The 18294-nt window shown below is 47.7% G+C and overlaps 1 protein-coding gene and 1 long non-coding RNA gene across 25 annotated transcripts in view; one reads left to right on the top strand and one right to left on the bottom strand.

Moving 5' to 3' along the window:
• Window positions 1-4619: 4619 nt before the first annotated feature.
• LOC118886212 lies at window positions 4620-12862 on the top strand. The gene is made up of 3 exons (XR_005017686.1): window positions 4620-4708; window positions 6896-7028; window positions 12706-12862. It is a non-coding gene; the product is annotated as an uncharacterized LOC118886212 (long non-coding RNA).
• The window catches only part of TRPV3 (transient receptor potential cation channel subfamily V member 3), a 29860-nt gene continuing 16273 nt past the window's right edge, over window positions 4708-18294 (bottom strand). For 3 of the 24 annotated variants that reach the window (XM_036835588.1, XM_036835587.1, XM_036835603.1), the window contains 10 exons: window positions 18057-18233; window positions 16962-17120; window positions 16136-16237; window positions 15728-15767; window positions 15016-15145; window positions 12876-13041; window positions 11412-11478; window positions 9409-9683; window positions 8271-8401; window positions 6896-7065 (listed from right to left, as the gene is read on the bottom strand). In XM_036835588.1, coding sequence (XP_036691483.1) covers window positions 6936-7065; window positions 8271-8401; window positions 9409-9683; window positions 11412-11478; window positions 12876-13041; window positions 15016-15145; window positions 15728-15767; window positions 16136-16237; window positions 16962-17120; window positions 18057-18233 — 1377 coding nt within the window. In that variant the 3' untranslated portion in view covers window positions 6896-6935. Of the gene's footprint in view, window positions 6736-6895; window positions 7066-8270; window positions 8402-9408; window positions 9724-9984; window positions 10172-11286; window positions 11358-11411; window positions 11479-12875; window positions 13042-13140; window positions 13155-15015; window positions 15146-15727; window positions 15768-16135; window positions 16238-16961; window positions 17121-18056; window positions 18234-18294 lie in introns of those variants that run through there. The other 21 variants (XM_036835594.1, XM_036835593.1, XM_036835595.1 and 18 more) reach the window with 21 other exon arrangements.

Below are 18294 nucleotides of genomic sequence, written 5' to 3' on the forward strand. Positions count from 1 at the left end.
ATTCTTGCAAAGCAAATTCCATTAAGCCAATTTCATTCCATATTCAATGCTCTATAGCACACAGTTAAACTGTTTCTAAATTTTCAGCATTTATTTTTGCACTTTACCAAAATTATTTTCATTGGAATAAACTCTCTTCCTTCTGAATTCTTTAGTAAAGATTTGATTTATCAATCACCTTTTGTATATAACAAGTTTTACCAAGCTTCCTTCTCCCATAGAACATAGAATGTTCCTTTGTGCTCTAAGTTCAATTTTTCTAGGTCAGTTTTTTTCCATACGTATATTTTGGCAAAAATACTTTATTCTCCCATCAAATTTTAGTTAGTTACAAAATTTACAATGTGCAACTGAGGCCACTGCGATTTCAGTTTTTGTACTGATTATTTCTGTCAAGTCTCATTCTCTCTGACTCAATATTTATATCTTTAGAGTTAGTTAGATGTGATTTTTTAAAATCTATAACTATAACATATTGCTGTGTGGCTTTAGCCACTTTCAGTTTTATTTTGATTATTTCTAACAGTCTGCAGACTCATTTTTCCCATTTATAAAATGGGAATAATCATAATAATAGTGTCCCTCTCATGGGATTATTGTGAGGATTAAGTGGGCTAATGCAGATAAGTACTTAGCACTGTGCCTAGTGAAATTCCTAACATAAAAGGCCCTTTTTGATCTGCCCTTCCCTCCCCACAACCTCTCTAGACTCATCTGCCTTCAGGTCCTCTCTGTTCCAGGCGGCTTTGTGTTGTTTTATTCCTGCATGTCTTCACACAGACTGGCCTTTCCACCTAGAATTTTCTCCCTTCCCTTCCCTTCCTCCATCCCTGCCCCTCCCCCCACCAGACCTCACGTCAGCAAATTCCTATTTTTTTCTTCCAAATGCAACTCGACTCTCATTTCATCTATAAAGCCTTTCTTGGCTTGCCCCTTTGACCCTCTCTGCTTCCATCCAAACTTGGGGACATTACCAGTGTCTTTTTCAGCACCTGTAATCTAATAAATGCCTGATAAAGTTCAGTCGAGTAAATGAGTGTGCTCAACCATTCCTTCTCTACTGAAATGTCTTCAAAGTCCATCAATGTCTCTGCCTTCTCTTTGCCTTCTTGCCTTCTTTCCCAGTCACTTCCTGAGTATCCCCATCACTCCCAGGTAGAATTTACTCCATTCCACACTCTTCAGACTGTCACTATAGGCCAAATGATGGCGGATGGAAAATTACACCCTTTTAAGCCTGCAACCCTATGGGGGAAAAAAGGAAATTCAATAATCCCATTGTGTGAAAGCTTTTGGTGGTTTCCCCTCACCCTTGATAGGAAATCTCAAAGCCTCCCCACAGCTGGACGAGTCCTGTGTGCTCTAGCCTCTGCCTACCTCTGCAGCCCTTTTTCCCAGCAATTTGGCCACAAAGACTTCTCCATCCTCAAATGCACCAAGCTCCCTACTACAACATGGTCTTTGCCCATGTTGTTCCCTCTTATTGAAACCCTATCCCACCACCACACTCCCTTTACCTGGATGACACTTATTCTTAAATGTGACTCAGGCTAGGCTAAACCACTCTGTTATATGAGCTCATTGATACTACTGGACTAGTGCGTACCAGTACACCTCAGAGAACCTGGATCCTTGGCCCAGGAAAAAGCACTGTGACCTTTACCTGTCATTCCATCTCTCTCCAAGTCTCAATTTCCCCACCTATTGAATGGAGATAGAATACTCATCAAACCGTCTACAGGGACTTCCCTGGTGGCACAGTGGTTAAGAATCCGCCTGCCAATGCAGGGGACACGGGTTCAAGCCCTGGTCCGGGAAGATCCCACATGCCACGGAGCAACTAAGCCCGTGCACCACAACTACTGAGCCTGCGCTCTAGAACCCGTGAGCCACAACTACTGAGCCTGTGTGCCACAACTACTGAAACCCGCGTGCCTAGAGCCCATGCTCTGCAACAAGAGAAACCACCACAGTGAGAAGCCCGCACACCACAACGAAGAGTAGCCCCCGCTCGCCGCAACTAGTGAAAGCCCACGTGCAGCAACGAAGACCCAATGCAGCCAAAAATAATAAATAAAAAAATAAAGATTAAACAAGCCACCTACAAAACAGTGGATTAAGATAACCAATATGAATGAAAGCACTTTATAAATAGGGAATCATACAATCTCAAAGGCTGAAAAAATTGCGAAATACCTCTTGGAAGATAATTTTTCACAGTATCAAAAGTCATAGGGCGGGGCTTCCCTGGTGGCACAGTGGTTGAGAGTCTGCCTGCCAACGCAGGGGACACGGGTTCGAGCCCTGGTCTGGGAAGATCCCACATGCCACGGAGCAGCTGGGCCTGTGAGCCACAACGACTGAGCCTGCGCGTCTGGAGCCTGTGCTCCGCAACAAGAGAGGCCGCGATCGTGAGAGGCCCGCACACCGCGATGAAGAGTGGCCCCCGCTCGCCGCAACTAGAGAAAGCCCTCGCACAGAAACGAAGACCCAACACAGCCATAAATAAATAAATTAATTAATTAATTAATTTAAAAAAAAAAGTCATAAAACTGTTTATCCTCATTGACCTAGGCATCCCACACCCAGAATATATCCCACAACAGGGGCTTCCACCCTTTTTCTAGCAGTCTACCCGGAATGTTTCCGTGGATGGCACATTCCTAGATTATAGACTGAAACCTGTTTGAGCTAGGATGTGAATTATGTACAATTCCCATTTCCTAGCCACTGGAGAAGACATATCCCAGTGAAGGGTGTTATTCTGGGAATCGTTTGGATTAAGTAATTGACCAAATGCAGCACATCACTTATTAATAAATTGTTTGCAAGTTCTGCAACCCCTCAAGACACAGCAGCATCTTGGCATTCAAGCTGAGAACTGCCATTCTTTCAAAATAACTCAAAAGAATGAAAAACTGCACATACATATATGTTGGGCAATAATGATAGTAATAATATCAGCTCTTTCCTGTCCATTCCCTTATTGCTTCCTTATAAATAAAGGCCCTGTGAGGTAGACAGGAGGGATTTCTATGGATGGACCCCCTGCTTGGGGTCATATCACCTGAACCTATAAGGTTTTCAGGCTGTGATCCCTTGGGCATGTCACTTAAAATCTCTAGGTCTCCTTTTACTCAAATTACTTCCAGAGTTATTGAGTGGTTAAAATGGGGTACTGGACGTGATATACTTTGAGATGTAAACGCTGCACAAAGGTGGCATGTCTTAGTGTGCTGAGCTGGGACCAATAATAATATTTTAGGTCCGAAAAGTGGCCTTCCCTTTATCCACTCATGTTAAGCGACACCCTACGATTTCTAGTCAGTCTTCATAGCGGCACACCTAAGACAAGGATAAAACATGATCATAACAAGGCAAAATAAATATTTATTAGAAATCATAAAAGCATTTCTTCAATGGCACTAAAATGTTCTTACTCCATTTATGACTTCTTTCTTGAACATAGAGTTTCACACACACACGACACTAAAAACAAGATGTAAAAGGAATTTGCAAGGATCAGGCACATTCCATGAGAACAAGGTGACAATTCTGTGTTTGGGACCAAGATCACAGTAAAAACATATAAATCAATGCAGAGATCAAGTATGGCTTACAGGCCCAGATGACGGCCCATCTACCGGGGCCCTACCCAGAGCAAAAGGACTTAGCTCACCAGGCCTTGTGGAAGGAAAAGAAGGTCAGTAACACTGGGCTCCAGGGCAGGAGCCCTCTACGAGCATAATGACTTCACAGTACAGCCTTGAACTCCTTCTCCCACCCCGGCAAGGAGAAAGGTAAGCACCATTTTTATTCCAAACAGATATATCACATAATTTCTAAAATAATGGATTCTTCCTGAGGCAGAGTTTAGTTAAAGGAAAATTTCCAGCCAAAACTGTTATCTGAGCGTGGGAGATTCCATCCCTGGAAAATGCCTTCCCCTTAAATTACTGAAATGTGAATCATTTAAGACGTCCTGATACACCTGTGGATTCAGTGTGGCATGGTGTGTGGTTTTGTACACACCTGTATGCCCACACTTGAATTTTAAACCCATCATGGGGATCACAGGGACAGTGCAGACAGCCAGCATGAATCTTCTGAGCAAAAAGCTCTAGTCCCCCCACATACGTCAACCACAAAGGCAGACTCAAATTTACCGAATAACTGTGCTAAAAAAAAATCGTGCAGGGGGATACCTGTGGTCCAGAATCAGAACACTCCAGCTTCAACAGCTCTGATACGACCTCCTGCATGACTTTGAACAAGTCCACTTTCCTTTTGGAGCTTTAGTCTCCAGGTGTAAAATAAGAGAACTGGTCCTTTTAAGCCAATGCTCTTTGACTCATTGCTTTCCTTGGTAAACCTACCTAGGCTGAGACCATCTAGGCTGAAAACCTTTGGGGGATGCCACTGGCAGGAAGAAGATTCAGTACAGAAGATGGTCCTGCCAACAAATTCCATCCAGATCCACAGACAGGTCTCCATACATGTAAGAAGGCAAAGATCCAGTTATTGATTTCTGTCTGTCTAACCTCCCAGCTTTCGTTCAAGTGGGAAATGGAGAACCATACGGCTTTATCCATTCATATCCAAATCAAAACATATCTGAATTCCCAGCTGCATGGTGTAGAGCATGGTGCCATGGATCCAAACGGCTGCCCTTCAGACCAGGACATCTGTTCAGGATAAATGCAAGCCGGTAATTCCAGATACAGGATGCTAATCTCCAGGCTAAAAGGACCTTCAAGTTCATTTGATTGTGATCTTTAACAATATCCTTAATAAATGCTCAACCAGCTTCTGCTTAAATATCCCCAATATCTGGAGCAGTTGCTGGACTGAATTGAACTAAATTTTTTTCCCTGAAATTTCCAACTTTTGGCACTAGCTCTGCCCATCTGGAACACATCTGCTCCTCCTGCCTCTGGGACAATCTCCCCACATCTTCCCTTCTCTGGGGAACATGCCTAGCCCCTTCCTCCCCTGCTCACACTTGAGCTTGGCCTGACCACTACAGCTTAGAGCACTGGTTGGCTCCCTGGGTCATCCGAGAGCACAGGGGCTGCTGCAGATTGTACGGCTCTAAGGCTACATCCTCCCCTCATGGCATCTCTCCCTGACCCAGCTCATCAGGGGCACGAGGGCCAAGTTTCTACCCACCCAGGTAAGCTGGTGCACAGAGCAGCCCAGAGCAGAGAAAAAGGCCGAGAGTGGACTGCTTGGCCTGTACTCCTTAGTTTGCCTCAAGTCAGATTAACTAGCCAATAGCCAAGTTATCTAAAAGCTGAATGATTTTTGTGCCACTTAAAATTAAAATTCATGGTTAATAGCATTATAATTCCACCTCAAAAATTCCCACATGAATCTTTTACCAGATACCTGAGGCTGAGTGGGTTTTATCGTTCTTTAGGTTCCAGTAACCTGGAACATTTCTACTATCTCCACTTCACCTCTATCCCCAAAGTGACTCTGTGTGATTTCAGGGGGGAGAAAAATCAGAGGATGAGAATCTAAAAATAAGCTGCACATCTTGGCAAGCGCTCCTTTCTCAAATGCCTTCTCCTCCACTTCAAAATTCACAGCTAACAAAAGTATTTAATACCAGAGCATTTCAGGTATTTTGTTAAATTCCTCCAGTGAGAAATACTGATGTATAAGAGTAACCTCTGAGATTCAAGACCATATAAATAGAGCAGCTGCTATTTCTGTTTCAGTCGAAGCCATGATCCCAACTTAGAGGCATGCACTGTTGCAGGGCTGGGACAAGGAAAACAGCCAAGATCTTTCACCCAGATTGTAGACCCTGCCTGGCGTGTCTCTTGTGGAATTTTATGTGCATAAAGAAAAGCTTTTTGTCCTTGCTCTGGCCACCCCGAGGCCAAGTATATAATACTTACCTCCAGCCCCGAATCCTAAAATCTATTTCTCAGTTTTAAAATCACATATTTCATTTGAAGTCATTTTCATTTAAAACTGAAAAAGCCTTTCTCTATTGAAAAGAAAAACCCTGTGTTAATTATGCTACTAGAAACCTCTCAGCTGGAGACAGTTTGAGCCTTGAGTACAAAGGCCACTCATTCCAAGGGTGTTTTCCTTCTCCCTGAAGGCTCCAGAAGCTCATTCTCCTCCAGTCCCAGGATACCCGGCTTAGCTCAGTCCCCTGCACATTCTGGGATGGATCAAGAGTCCCTTAAATTCAGGAGACCCAGTTACAATAAGGGAGATGGTAGAATGCGCAGGCTGGGGCTGGGGACCTTGGCAGAAGTCTCCTCTCCCTGCTCCTCGGGCCCCCGCCCCTGCCCTGCCACCCTCTCTCCCAGCCAAATCGACCTGCAGTTGGTGAACGCAGAGACTTCACCCAGGATTCAGGGACTCCTGGGACTCCCAGGCTCAGAACTGCTGGCCGTGGGTTTATACAAACTCTTTGCCGAATAACAAAGTCCAGGGTGCTTCCCACTCAAACTGACAACTGCCCCTCGGTTCAGCCACCCGTCCAGCATGAGGGTGCTTTCCTCGTCTCTGCAGGTGGAGCCAGGCTCCGTCACTCCGCAAAGCCCGCAGCACCAAGCCCAGGACCCAGCCTCCAGCCTCAGACGGCCCACATGCACACGAGCTCTGGGTTCTGCTTCTACACTGAAGTTTCCGGAACTTCATCCATTTCGTCAAATGCATTGAGGGTAGTTTTGCTGTTGCTCCTGGAAGAATCTTAGGTTTAGTTGAAATCTGCTTTAAAAAAACAAAAAACAAAAAACACTATTTTACAGAAACAGCATTCTGCAAGTTGTACCTCCAGGTCTCAGTCCACCACCTGCCTTAGAAGTTATTCCAGCTCAGGTTAGAAAACGGTAGAGCTGGAAGGAATTAATTCAACCCTCCCATTTTACAGATGGGGAAAATCATGGCCCTCCGACTTGGTGTGCCTGGGGTCACGTGGTCAGAAAGGAGTGGGTGTCACGCTTCCTGACAGCAGCGGTACCTGTCCGTCTCCCGGGCCCCGGATCTTCGTTGAGGAAGGAGACGTGAGTTTTCCATTCAGTCCACTTCACCTCGTTGATCCTGCGGGTGTGATAATCATTCGCACTACTCCCCAGGTGCACCTCATCAAATGCAAACAAGCAGCACAGCGTTTGGGGTGTCCTCCACAGGGATCAGGAGCACTCCTGCCCCATGTGGTCACATCAGTGTTGTTAAGGCTTGAAACCTGCCCAAATCCCCATTTTCCCAGGCCTCCAGGATCAGTCTCCTCCCAGGGTGTGGGACCCAGAAGCTCAGAGAGGTGTAAAGGGGACATCTTCAGCCAGCAGGGGCTGTGCCTGACTCGGGGGAGGCAGCCCACGGAGAAGGAGGGAAGGAAGGAGAGTGGGGCAGGCTCGGGCTGAGAAGATGTGAGGGCGTGAAGTCCAGCTAGGGTTAAGGTTGCACTAAGAGAAGATGGTTAGGGGACTTGCCTGGCAGTCCAATGGTTAAGACTCCTCCTCCCAATGCAGGAGTTTGATCCCTGGTTGGAGAACTAAGGTCCCACATGCTGCGGGATGTGGCCAAAAATTTTTTTATAAAAAGAGAAGAAGGTCAGGGTTCAGAACCCAAAAGAGTGGGCAGTGTCTAAGGTGCTGGATTGTAACTGGAGACGATAGTTTGGCTGAAGTTCACATTCACAGAACATCTCTAGAGTGAGGGTGTCAAAATTAGACATATTTATTAGGGTAACTATTATAGTTGAAATGATGGTTCCTGGGGCAGAGTGGGGCGGGGAGGGGTTTCAGCCAGAGAAGTAGGTCAAGGTACAATTATACTCCAAGAAGGTAGTCTGCAGGGTCAGGCAGTCAGACAGGGGGTAGGAAGAGGTAGACCTATCAGAAAAGATGGTCAGGGCACGTTCAAGTACTTTTTTAAAAATCAAAAAGCTTGACATCTGTCAAAAGTAGCTGTCTCACTTTCCATTTGCCTGTGACAGAATGTGCCTCTCAGAAGGACAAAGAGTGCCAGGCTGGCAAATCTCTTCTAAGGCAGACACTGGGCAGGGGGAGGCCATGGAGTCACCTCCAACAGGGCAGAGTCTCCTCCTTCTCCCTTCTGAGGCTTAGAAAGTCTATCCCAGGGCCAGGGACCCCGAAAGAGCAAATTCCATCTTCTGAGGAGGCAGAACAGACCGTGCCGTGGTCCGGCAAGCGAACGGCAGCACCATTTCGCTAACATTCACCAACTCATCTCTCTTCACCCACCCAAAAAGCATCACCAAAGGGCCCTTCTCCCTTTGTTACCGCAAACACAGTCGGAAATCTTGCTCTGCCACTTTACACAGCTCTCCCATCCGGAATCTGCTCCTCAGCCATTCTGGTAACATTTTCTCGAACTCCAAGATCGTCCTGGCTCTCTGGGGACATAAACGAGCCTAAGTGCATCTCTCAGGAGCCAGCCCAGGAGCACGGCTCCGTGTGAGCGTGGATGCGCCCACACGCGTGCACACACACACATATACACACGTGCACACACCACCAAACAGCCCACTCCACCTGCATGGAATGCTTAATGCATAGATCCTGAGGATCTGGCTAACCTACAGAATTCAAAAATGAACACCCAGTAAGTTTGGGAAAGGCGTTCAAATTGTTTTAAACATCACATAAACAATGTTTCTGGTAGTCCAGAGCTGCCTAACTGAAAATGTTAGGATCCTGGGATCCCACCAGGAAGGGAGTGTCCAGGAGGACATCATGCGGTCCCAGCCCCATGTCAGGCTTAGAGTCCCCTCGGCAATTTTCCCGGCAATAATTTGTCCAACCTCTCCTGAATATTAGCAACAATCCAATTAAGAAGGCCCTAAGCATTCGTAACTTCCTTGTGTCAAATCAAAGCTTTTCTCCCTGTTGTTGCCCCATGTACCTCATTTCTGCCTCTTGGACCAGAGAAGGAAGCTGCTCCCCCTTTCACAAGTAGCTCTGCAGATATCTGAAGGAGCTGTCGCGCTCTTCTTACACCATTTATGTAAGAAGTGTAACATGCCTCTGGGTCATCCTGTGGGTTAGTGTCCTCAGTGCGTAAGGCCCATAGCATGTGAGGAGTATTGGAGGAGAGCAGAATTGTCACCTCCATTGTCCCATACCTAAGGACATTGTCCTATACCTACTCCTCTTAATGCAACCTAAGGCCACGCTTCAACATCCACAGATCACACCATTGACTCTGAGCAGAGCACACCCATAAGCCTGAGTTCCTCTCACACATGCTGTCGTCCAGCCACACTCCCTAGACCTCATACCCCAGAAACCTAGCTTCCTCAAGCCTGGCCAAGCACAGGGAGCTTATGCAGATTTCCAGGCCCCACCCCAGGTCCACTGGTGCCATGTGCTGAACTGAGTCCCCGTGAGGGCTCCCATAGAAAGACTCTGCCAAGGTCACCTGTAGGCGCCAGATGCGCTCACTCTCCTTGGAGACGTTCTCCACAGTCTCCCCCATCAGGGCAATGAGCATATTGAGGAGGAGGACGAAGGTGAGGGTGACATAGGTGATGAGCAGGAACAGGAAGAGGATGGGGTACTTGGAGTTCTTCTGGATGTTCAGGTCACCCAGGCCTATGGTGAGCTTGAAGAGTTCCAGCACCGTGTCGCTGAAGCTGCCAAAGGAGTTGCTGTCCTCAATGTCCTTGGAACACTTCTCGATCAGCGAGGCCAGGGCTGGGAAGACATAACAGGGTGTTCTCTGCAGCCTCTCTGTCTGGTTAATTACCCAATAAACTCGTGCATGCCTGCATGTACACCTATGCCCACACACACAGACTGCAGGCCTGCTGCCTCCTTCTCTCTGGCTATTTAAATTACATCTCCAGCCTCAGCTCCCCCAGAAGTTTCATCAGGCTGGTGCTCTGCCTTGACAGAAAGGGCAGAAAGCCCTTTCTGCCTAACAAAGCCCAAACTCTTCTCTCTACCCCACCCTTCAGCCCTTGATCTATCACGGGCTTGCACAGTTGATAATTACAATCTATAATCTGTGTGTCTCTGGCTCCTCAACCAGGCTTTGAGCTCCCAACCTCCTGTAGCTTGGGTTGTCTCCCCCAAGACTGGGAAGTCCTGAGTCTCTTCCTAATGCTCTGTGGCAAGACCTCTGGTCAAGGCCTGGGACTCTTCTTCTCTTCTTCCCAACGCACTACAGCAGTGGCTCATTACTGAATGAATGGACGGATGGATGAATGAATGAATGATCAAATTAATCAGGGAGGAAATGGATAGATGAATAAACAAACAAGTGAAGGACCAAATAAATAAGCAAACTGTGACCCAGAAAAGGTACCAGACAGATGGGAACAGTTGCCTAACTTCAAATGCCAATGATAACTAGGGGGAAAAAAACTGGTTTGGGAAAATAAAATATCTCTTTATGCAGAGGTTAGAAATAAAATCAGGTTATGCTGTTCCCTCTGTTGTAAATGGAGAGGTGTTTTCTTTTTTAATCGGAGTACAGTTGCTTTACAATATTGTGTTAGTTTATACTGTACAGCAAAGTGAATCAGCTATATGTATACACACATCCCCTCTTTTCTGGATTTCCTTGTCATTTAAGTCACCACAGAGCACTGAGTAGAGTTCCCTCTGCTATACAGTAGGTTCTCATTAGTTATCTATTTTATACATAGTATCAATAATGTATACATAGTATCAATAATAATCCCAATCTCCCAATTCATCCCACCTCGCCTTTCCTTGGTAGCCACACATTTGTTCTCTACATCTGTCTCTATTTCTGCTTTGTAAATAAGATCATCTATACCGATTTCTTCAGATTCCACATATATGCATTAATAAACGATATTTGTTTTTCTCTTTCTGACTTACTCCACTCTGTATGACAGTCTCTAGGTGTAAATGGAGAGGTTTTCAAGAGGGGTTTCCCATCCCTGGTCCCAGCAGACCAGAGGCTCTCACAGATATATCTGCAGCAAACTATGACAGTAATGTGATGGGGAGGGCCAAAGGAGGTTATCTCAATGCATTACTCTACTCCTATTTTTCAAAGACCATCAATCAAATTTCTGCAGACTTTAGCTTCTCCATTTGTAAAATGGGGCCGAAAACCTGCCAAGCCTATCTGAGGCTGTGAGAGCCGCATATAATGATGGATGTAAAGGTGGGAGGCATACCACACAGGGTGGTTGGATAAAAGCAACCAGTTCAAATCCTGGAGTCTCTAAGCCTCAGTGCCCTCATGGTCAGGGATGATGATGACCCCCCCTTGGTCAAGATGTCACGAGAAGTAAAGAGATAATGGTTGGGAAATGCTAACCACGGAAAGTGTTCCACTGGTGGCCGATGTAATTGTTGCTGAGGCTCCTGTGTGCTTTGCCATGCTGACATCTGTATAAAGTGTTTTACAAATGAGGGAGTTACTATTATTTATAAATCAATTACCTACTCCAAATCCAAGTAAGAACACGATATATACAAACAAGAACTTCAGAACATCATGCAAAATGACCTACAAAGAAAGAAACGCAATTCAAGGGTACGGTTTGAGCACATATTCATTATACATTGATTTCCTGACTGCTTCCCACCCTCTCCCGGGTTCGCACTCTAACCATGTCCTCACTCGGGCCACTCTTCTGTGACCCTCACCAGGTCCTCCTGACGCTGTCTCCACAGCTCAGCGCTGGGCCCACCTCCTCCAGAAAGACTTCTCTTCTGTTCCTGCTCTCCGCCCTCCTCCCTCCTAGAACACAGTCTGTTTCTGTCCCTGCTGATTCAGGCTGCACATGAGCACCTTTCCTCATAGAAACTCACATCTGGAATCCTCACACTTCCTGGGGGCCGCAGTGTGCTGGGCCGAGCTCGCACCAGCTCACAAGAGCTGATTGTCTCACTTTCATGAATTTTCTGAGCTCGTTGTTAAACACAGCCATGACTAAGAATTAAATTGTGTAAACTTGTAACTAAATAAATTGCATTAGAAACAAAGATAATAAATGTTCAAAACTCATCACTTCCGAGTGACTTTACTACATTTTATAATTATCTAGGCTTTTAAGGCTATTTATTTCTATCGTAACCATATGGTGGAAACACTATATAATGGTGCATTACTGTGCATCCCTTCCCAATTCTGTATTCAGTGACATCGCATTGGTAGCTGGAAGTCAGCCATGGTGGGACTATTTACACCATGGAGATTGGTAAAAGCTACAAATCAGAGATTGTTGATCATCTAGATCTAGACTTAAGACAACGATGGACAAAATGTTAAGGCAGATTAAACTTTAAACATGTGTCCTATCTGTAGCTGTTATAGCGGGAATAGCACAAAAACATTGATGAAATATTCTTCTAGTATTTGAAAACGATTATCCGATTCAGCACATAAATGGCTCAGCATCACTGACAAACAAATGCAGTTTCAACACAAGTCTTCATTGTTTCCCTTTCATCTTACTCCTTAAAGCAGAGGAAAATATCAGCATTTATGCTGGCACAACACTCACTTGTCAATTGCAACCATAGGTTGGCAAACAGATATGAGTTCAACCAAAATCAACAAATTATTCGGTGAGACTCAACTAGCCATGTGGAATTTACAACAAAAGGCATTGTATATTTTATTGTTGTCTGTAACGTGTGTGCTGCACATCCTTTATATGGTAAACATATATAATAAACATATCTACGTGTATATATGTAACATATTATATATACATATTTTCCCTCCTAGAGAGCCTGACCAAAGGCAAAGGGAGACCACGGTATTTGGGAGAAAGAACAGTGGCCTGTCTCTTGGGCAAGTCTCTTTTCCTCTCCAGACCTCAATTTCCCCATCTGAAAAATGGGTCTTCTCGGAAGGCCCTCCCTGCCCATCTCTGACGTTCGGCAGCCCCAACACACCTTCTGGATCATGACGCTGTACATGCCCATGGACTGGAACCCCCGCGTGTAGTAGAGCATGTTCGCCCAGCCCAGGGCCATGGCCAGCACGAGGCAGGCGAGGTACTCTTTGTAGGTAAGCAAGTACAAGAAGACAGACAGTATCACAAGCACAGCTTGGACAAAACTGTTCAGGAGACACAGGAGACAAGGGCCTTACTTACTTCTTGGCATCAGGGCAAAGATGTCCAAATCCTCCAACCTCCCTTAAATCCTGAATGGTTACCCTGGTGGCTGGTGCTGAAGAGACAGATAAGGCTGCCCCAGATCTGCTGGACCACGTCTAAAATCCAGCCTTGCAGACTGCATCGCTAGATGCAAGTCAGCGCTGGTTGCAGTTGACAAGGACTTTTTAAAGATACAGATCCCCAGGGCCCAGGAGATTCTGGTTCAGAAGGCCCAGGGTGCTGCCCAGGAGGCTGTATGGTTTTTAAATCACCCATGTGATTTCTGACCCCTACATAGGTTGGGGTACACTGGGGTAGACTGAGGATGTGGTGAATGATTGCATTTTTAACCAAAATGACAAAAGCTGACATCTATACTCAAAAGTCAATCATAACAAAAGTCCCCCATAACCTATTTTGAAAAATCCTTAAAAAAACTACAATACATGCTATATAATAGGTTTGCTAAAAGGAGATTGCGCAACAATGCGAATGTACTTAACAGTACTGAACTGTACACTTAAAATGGTTAAGATGGTTTAACTTTTGTGTTACGTGTATTATACCACAATTTGAAATGTTTAAAGTACAATATGTACCAAACATACAAGATCAAAATCTACTCCTAAACAGTGTGTAACACCATCAGTTATGCAGACATCTGGATAGAAACCCTCTCTTGCTTATAACATCAGGTAGTCTCCACAATTACAAAATATCTAACTAGTTAAAGTTAGGACACAGGCAACTTTGATTTTCTTGTGCAGTGAAAAGCAAACGTTCGGGTGAGCAGGGCATTTGGGACTGAAGTGAGGAAGCATGTTTACACGTTCCTCTACACTGAGAAAACAAGGAAGAAGCAGAAGAGCAGGACATGGCACTGGTGCTTTCTGTCTTTGCCAAAGCCAGTGGCTGTACAAATGGATTTTTTCTCTGGAATCGTCACAGTTTCTCCAGGCTGACAGACTCATACGTGACTTGCACCCTGGGCAGTGCTGCACCTGGCCTATTCATTCACTGCAGTATCAGGGGGCCCCTGATACTGCCCAAAGAGATGAAGAACTTAGCTCATGCTTCTGGAAGGCAGGTACATACTTAATAAAGCTGTTAATAGGTATTTGGAAACATCAGGCCAAGATTCAAGGTTTTATAGACCCAGCCTCCCAAATGCTCAAATGCTCAGAAGAGGGCCTTTGGTGGGGTCTACAGAGCCATGGAGCCTAACATTCTTCATCCCAAGCTGCAGATCCTTTTCCATTATTTATTTAGAGACAGGGGTTACGTAATCCTCTGCACATGACAGGGGTTACATAATCCTCCTTTTATTTAGAGACAGGGGTTACGTAATCCTCTTCACATGACCTCATTCAGAGAGGCTGCTGAGCTGAGCTTTCTGGCTAGAGCCTACAGTAGTCAACCCTGCACAAGCTTGGGATGAGGCTGTCTGGGAAACTGGGCTGGCTTGAGCTTCATGACTGAAGCTCCGCCTGACTCTACGTGACTCACTTCCCTGCTCTGAGCCTCGGTTTTCATGCCTAAAGATGAGACTCGATGATTTCTCAAGTACTGTTCCAGCCCTGACCTGCCAGGGTCCAAAACAACAGCCAGGAGGAACTGGCCTGGAATGTCCCTTCATAAAAAATAAACACGCCTTCTCTGTGCTGGCTGCCGCCCAGGGCTCTGTGGCAGGGTGAAGTCAGCTATCCCTGCAACCGGATGGTGGGCACTGTCCCAGCGTTTTCTGGTCCTCTCCATGGGCATCTATGTGCCTCTCTTACCAGAAAGGAGAGAGGAGGTCCCTGGCCATGTGACTTGGCAAAATGACAGGGACAGGGTGACACGGTAGGGTGGCTATTGCAGAGGGACACAGCAGCCATCATACAGGACTTTAGCCTTGCCTGTGAGGTGGTGACCAAGGGGACAGACCTACTTACAAGACAAAGTGAAACCAGGCATCCGAGAGGATGGACTGCAGATCTGAGGGTCTCAGCAGGAAGATCGCGATGCCCTGAGGCCAGAAAGGAAAGAAAAGCTGCCCCCTCTTCATGCACCTCGCTGGAGGATCTGGGGAAGGGGGGCGTTTCCCCAGGACTGAGACTCAGGAACAGGGAAGTATGTGAAGGCCCAGCCAGAGCCCAGGTGAGGGATATGGAAGGGGACTTGTGCCTGGGGGACAGAGGCAACCCCAGGGTAAGAGTGGGTGCTCCCCCTGATCTTCTCACGTCTCTTACTCTCACCCCCGTAATCACCCCAGAACCCACAAAGCAGCACAACCATACAGTTACCTGCCATTCCCCAAATATGGCCTAGCTTTCCAGCCTCTGAGCCTTTGTTCATGCTGTTCCCCACACCTGTCCTGTAATACCTTCTCCCCAGTGTCCTCATGCCAACCCTCCCCTACCAGAGTAAGTGCCATCTCTGCCTTCAAGCCTTCCTGGCCCCCCTCCCCCCCCACCAATAAAAGTCATCTCTCTTCTTCTGAGCACGGGTCTGAGCCCAGCATCAGGTCTTTTCACAGTCTATGTTAAAGTCTAGCTATTTGTGTCCATCTGAAATCCCTACCAGACTATGAACTCAAAGAGGGCAGATTCCCTCCATCCTTGTCATCTCCTCCAGAGCCCCACATTGAAGGTGTTCAGAATATACCTGCTGATTCGTCGGTTGGATGGATGAACGGGTAGATCGACTGACAAACAGATGGAAAGACGGTTGGATGAAGGATGGAAGGACAGTGGGTAAGGATGAGTGGGTGTTTAAATGGATGAATGAGTGGCTGGGTTGATGAGAGAGGGCAGGTGATTGGATGGGTGGATGGAGGGGCAGGGAAGATGGGACACTGAGTGGCTGGGAGTGTAGATAAATGGCAGATAGATGGACAGATGGATGGAGGGAGGAATGGATAGATAAAGTAGGTAGAATAAGCTGGCTTGTTTATGTAAATCTAAAGGTTAAAAAGGAAATGCCTCCCCAAAGTCTCCCAGCAGTAGTAGCAGAGCTTGCTGTCACCCTGCCTGCCTCACAGGCCAGTCCAGGAGGGCTTGGTGACCTACTCACCTCTTTCACAGAAATGCACATGGCCCAGATGAGCACAAACATCCTTCCTAAGAGCTGCAGCCACCCCATCTTGTATGTGAGGGCCAAGGGGTGTGGCAGGGCCTGGGAGGAAGGGAGAGGAATGGATGGGTGCAGGACGGGGAGTGAGGAAGGCAGGGGTAGCGCCACCTCCGGGGGGACCATGCACATACACGTGCCCAACCCTCGAGCTGGGCCAGAGGTCAGCACAAAGCCGGATCTCTGTACAGGGCCAAAAAGGAACTGCAGCCCCCAGCTCCTGCCTCCCCCGCCCAGAGTGGAAACCCAGAATTCTGCAGTGAGAAGCACGATCCAATCCATGCTAACAACCCCCTCACACTTCTTGGCATTTATCTGTTCCGTCTGTATCCAGACACTCACAGGGCCTCACAACACAGTTAAAGCCAAGACTCCGTGCCTCGTGTAATGGATGGGGAACCGAGACCCAGAGTGCTGGGAATGCTTCTCCAAGTGACTTCCACCTCCCCGCATTTCCTCCCATGGCCCTCACAGCAAAAACACCCAACCAGCTCCAGATTTAGACATGGAGCCTGCGCGGGGCCTGGGCTCCTAATTCTGCAGCCCTCCCCCAGCAGGGGTCAGCCTGGGGCTGAGCACCTGGGGCTGGGCTCAACCAGGCGCTGGCGACGTATTCAGTGTCCAAGACACTGTTGAAGCATGAGAACTGGGGGACCCCACGCACATCTCTTGGCCTCTCTGGGCCTCAGTTTCCCCACATGCACATAGGGCGGCTCCAGGGTCCTGCCATGCTGACCTACCCATCCCCCACTTCAAGGGGCCCACTTACCTCCTTCTCCCGGGGGTGGTAGTAAGAGACGAAGGTCAGGGTGATGTTGTAGAAGAAATAGGAGCAGAAGGACAGGAAGAACATGTACTTGGCAAACTTCTTCCACTTCATATGCAGCAGCGTGTGCAGGGGCTCCAGGGTCAGCATCTCGTGCCGGTTCTGGGGGTAGAATGGCACCAGTCACCATGGAGATGAGAGAGAGGAAGGGACCATTTTCGGAGGGCCCTCATTTCAAAGGAAGCTCTGAGTCAGCACTGCCCCTGGCAGAAGGGGGCAATGAACTGGTTTGGCTGGAAATGTTGGGAGGGGAATTTCTGGCTCCTGAGGCTCCATTCCAGCGCACCCAGACAGCAACCGAACGCCACGGAGCTTGGTGTTTTTGCCAAGAGGATCTGAGGCACGGTGGGGAGGGAGGGCTAGAAGGGAGGCCAGGGCCACGACTGGGGTCTGGCCCCTCCTGGGCCCTCCTTCACTGTGTGACCCCAGGAAAACCCCTGACCCTCTCTGGGCCTCAACCTCCTCATCAGTAAAACTGATCTCAATCCCTGCCCTACCAGTCAGGCTGCTGTGAGGGCCAGGGAGATCCCGGGCAAGACAGGCTCTGGGAAGCACAACTCTTGGTAAAATGTGAAAGATGTGTTGCCTCACTTTCCTCCAAGAGCCAAAAACTTCCCGCTGCTGATCTTCTCTTTTCTCCTTCAGCCTCACTGACTTCCCAGCTATGCCTCCTCCAGAAAGGCCTCCCTGATTGCTCAAACTGTGTACTCCCTGACACTTATTTGGGACCAGGTTTGGGGGAAGAGGGGATTCTAAGCCTGACCATATGGAACCAATAGAAGGAGTTGGGGGGAAACAAGATGGAGAAGATCTACACCCCCCCAACCCTGCCCAGGATTATGGGGCCAGGAGACCCCCACCACAAGGTCAGCTGGGAACAGGTGGCCCCAGCACCCACCCCAGGCCCCGCCCACTAAGGCTAAGGAATGGGGGCTGCAGACATGTCTGGCTAGTAGCAGGGGGTCTTCCCAGGGCCTCCCTGGTCTGGGGCCCAGCCTGCTACCCCCTGACCTTCCCCAGCCCACCCGGGAGACCCACATCGATGTTGGTGTTGTAGACGATGATTTTCAGCACCGAGTTGTCGGTCATGGTGTCCACGTTGGTGAGGTCGTAGAGCGAGGACGACACTGGCCCGTAGGCCCAGTCGGTGAACTTCCTAGACAGGGTCCGGAGCCGCTTCTCCTTGATCTCACGGCTGAGGATGTACTTCAGGATCTGGGGACCGGAAGAGTAACAACCATCAGCCTCTGGACAGGGCTTGGGGCGAAGACTGCTG

The sequence above is a fragment of the Balaenoptera musculus genome, chromosome 20, assembly GCF_009873245.2.
Source record: "Balaenoptera musculus isolate JJ_BM4_2016_0621 chromosome 20, mBalMus1.pri.v3, whole genome shotgun sequence".
NCBI lineage: Eukaryota > Metazoa > Chordata > Mammalia > Artiodactyla > Balaenopteridae > Balaenoptera > Balaenoptera musculus.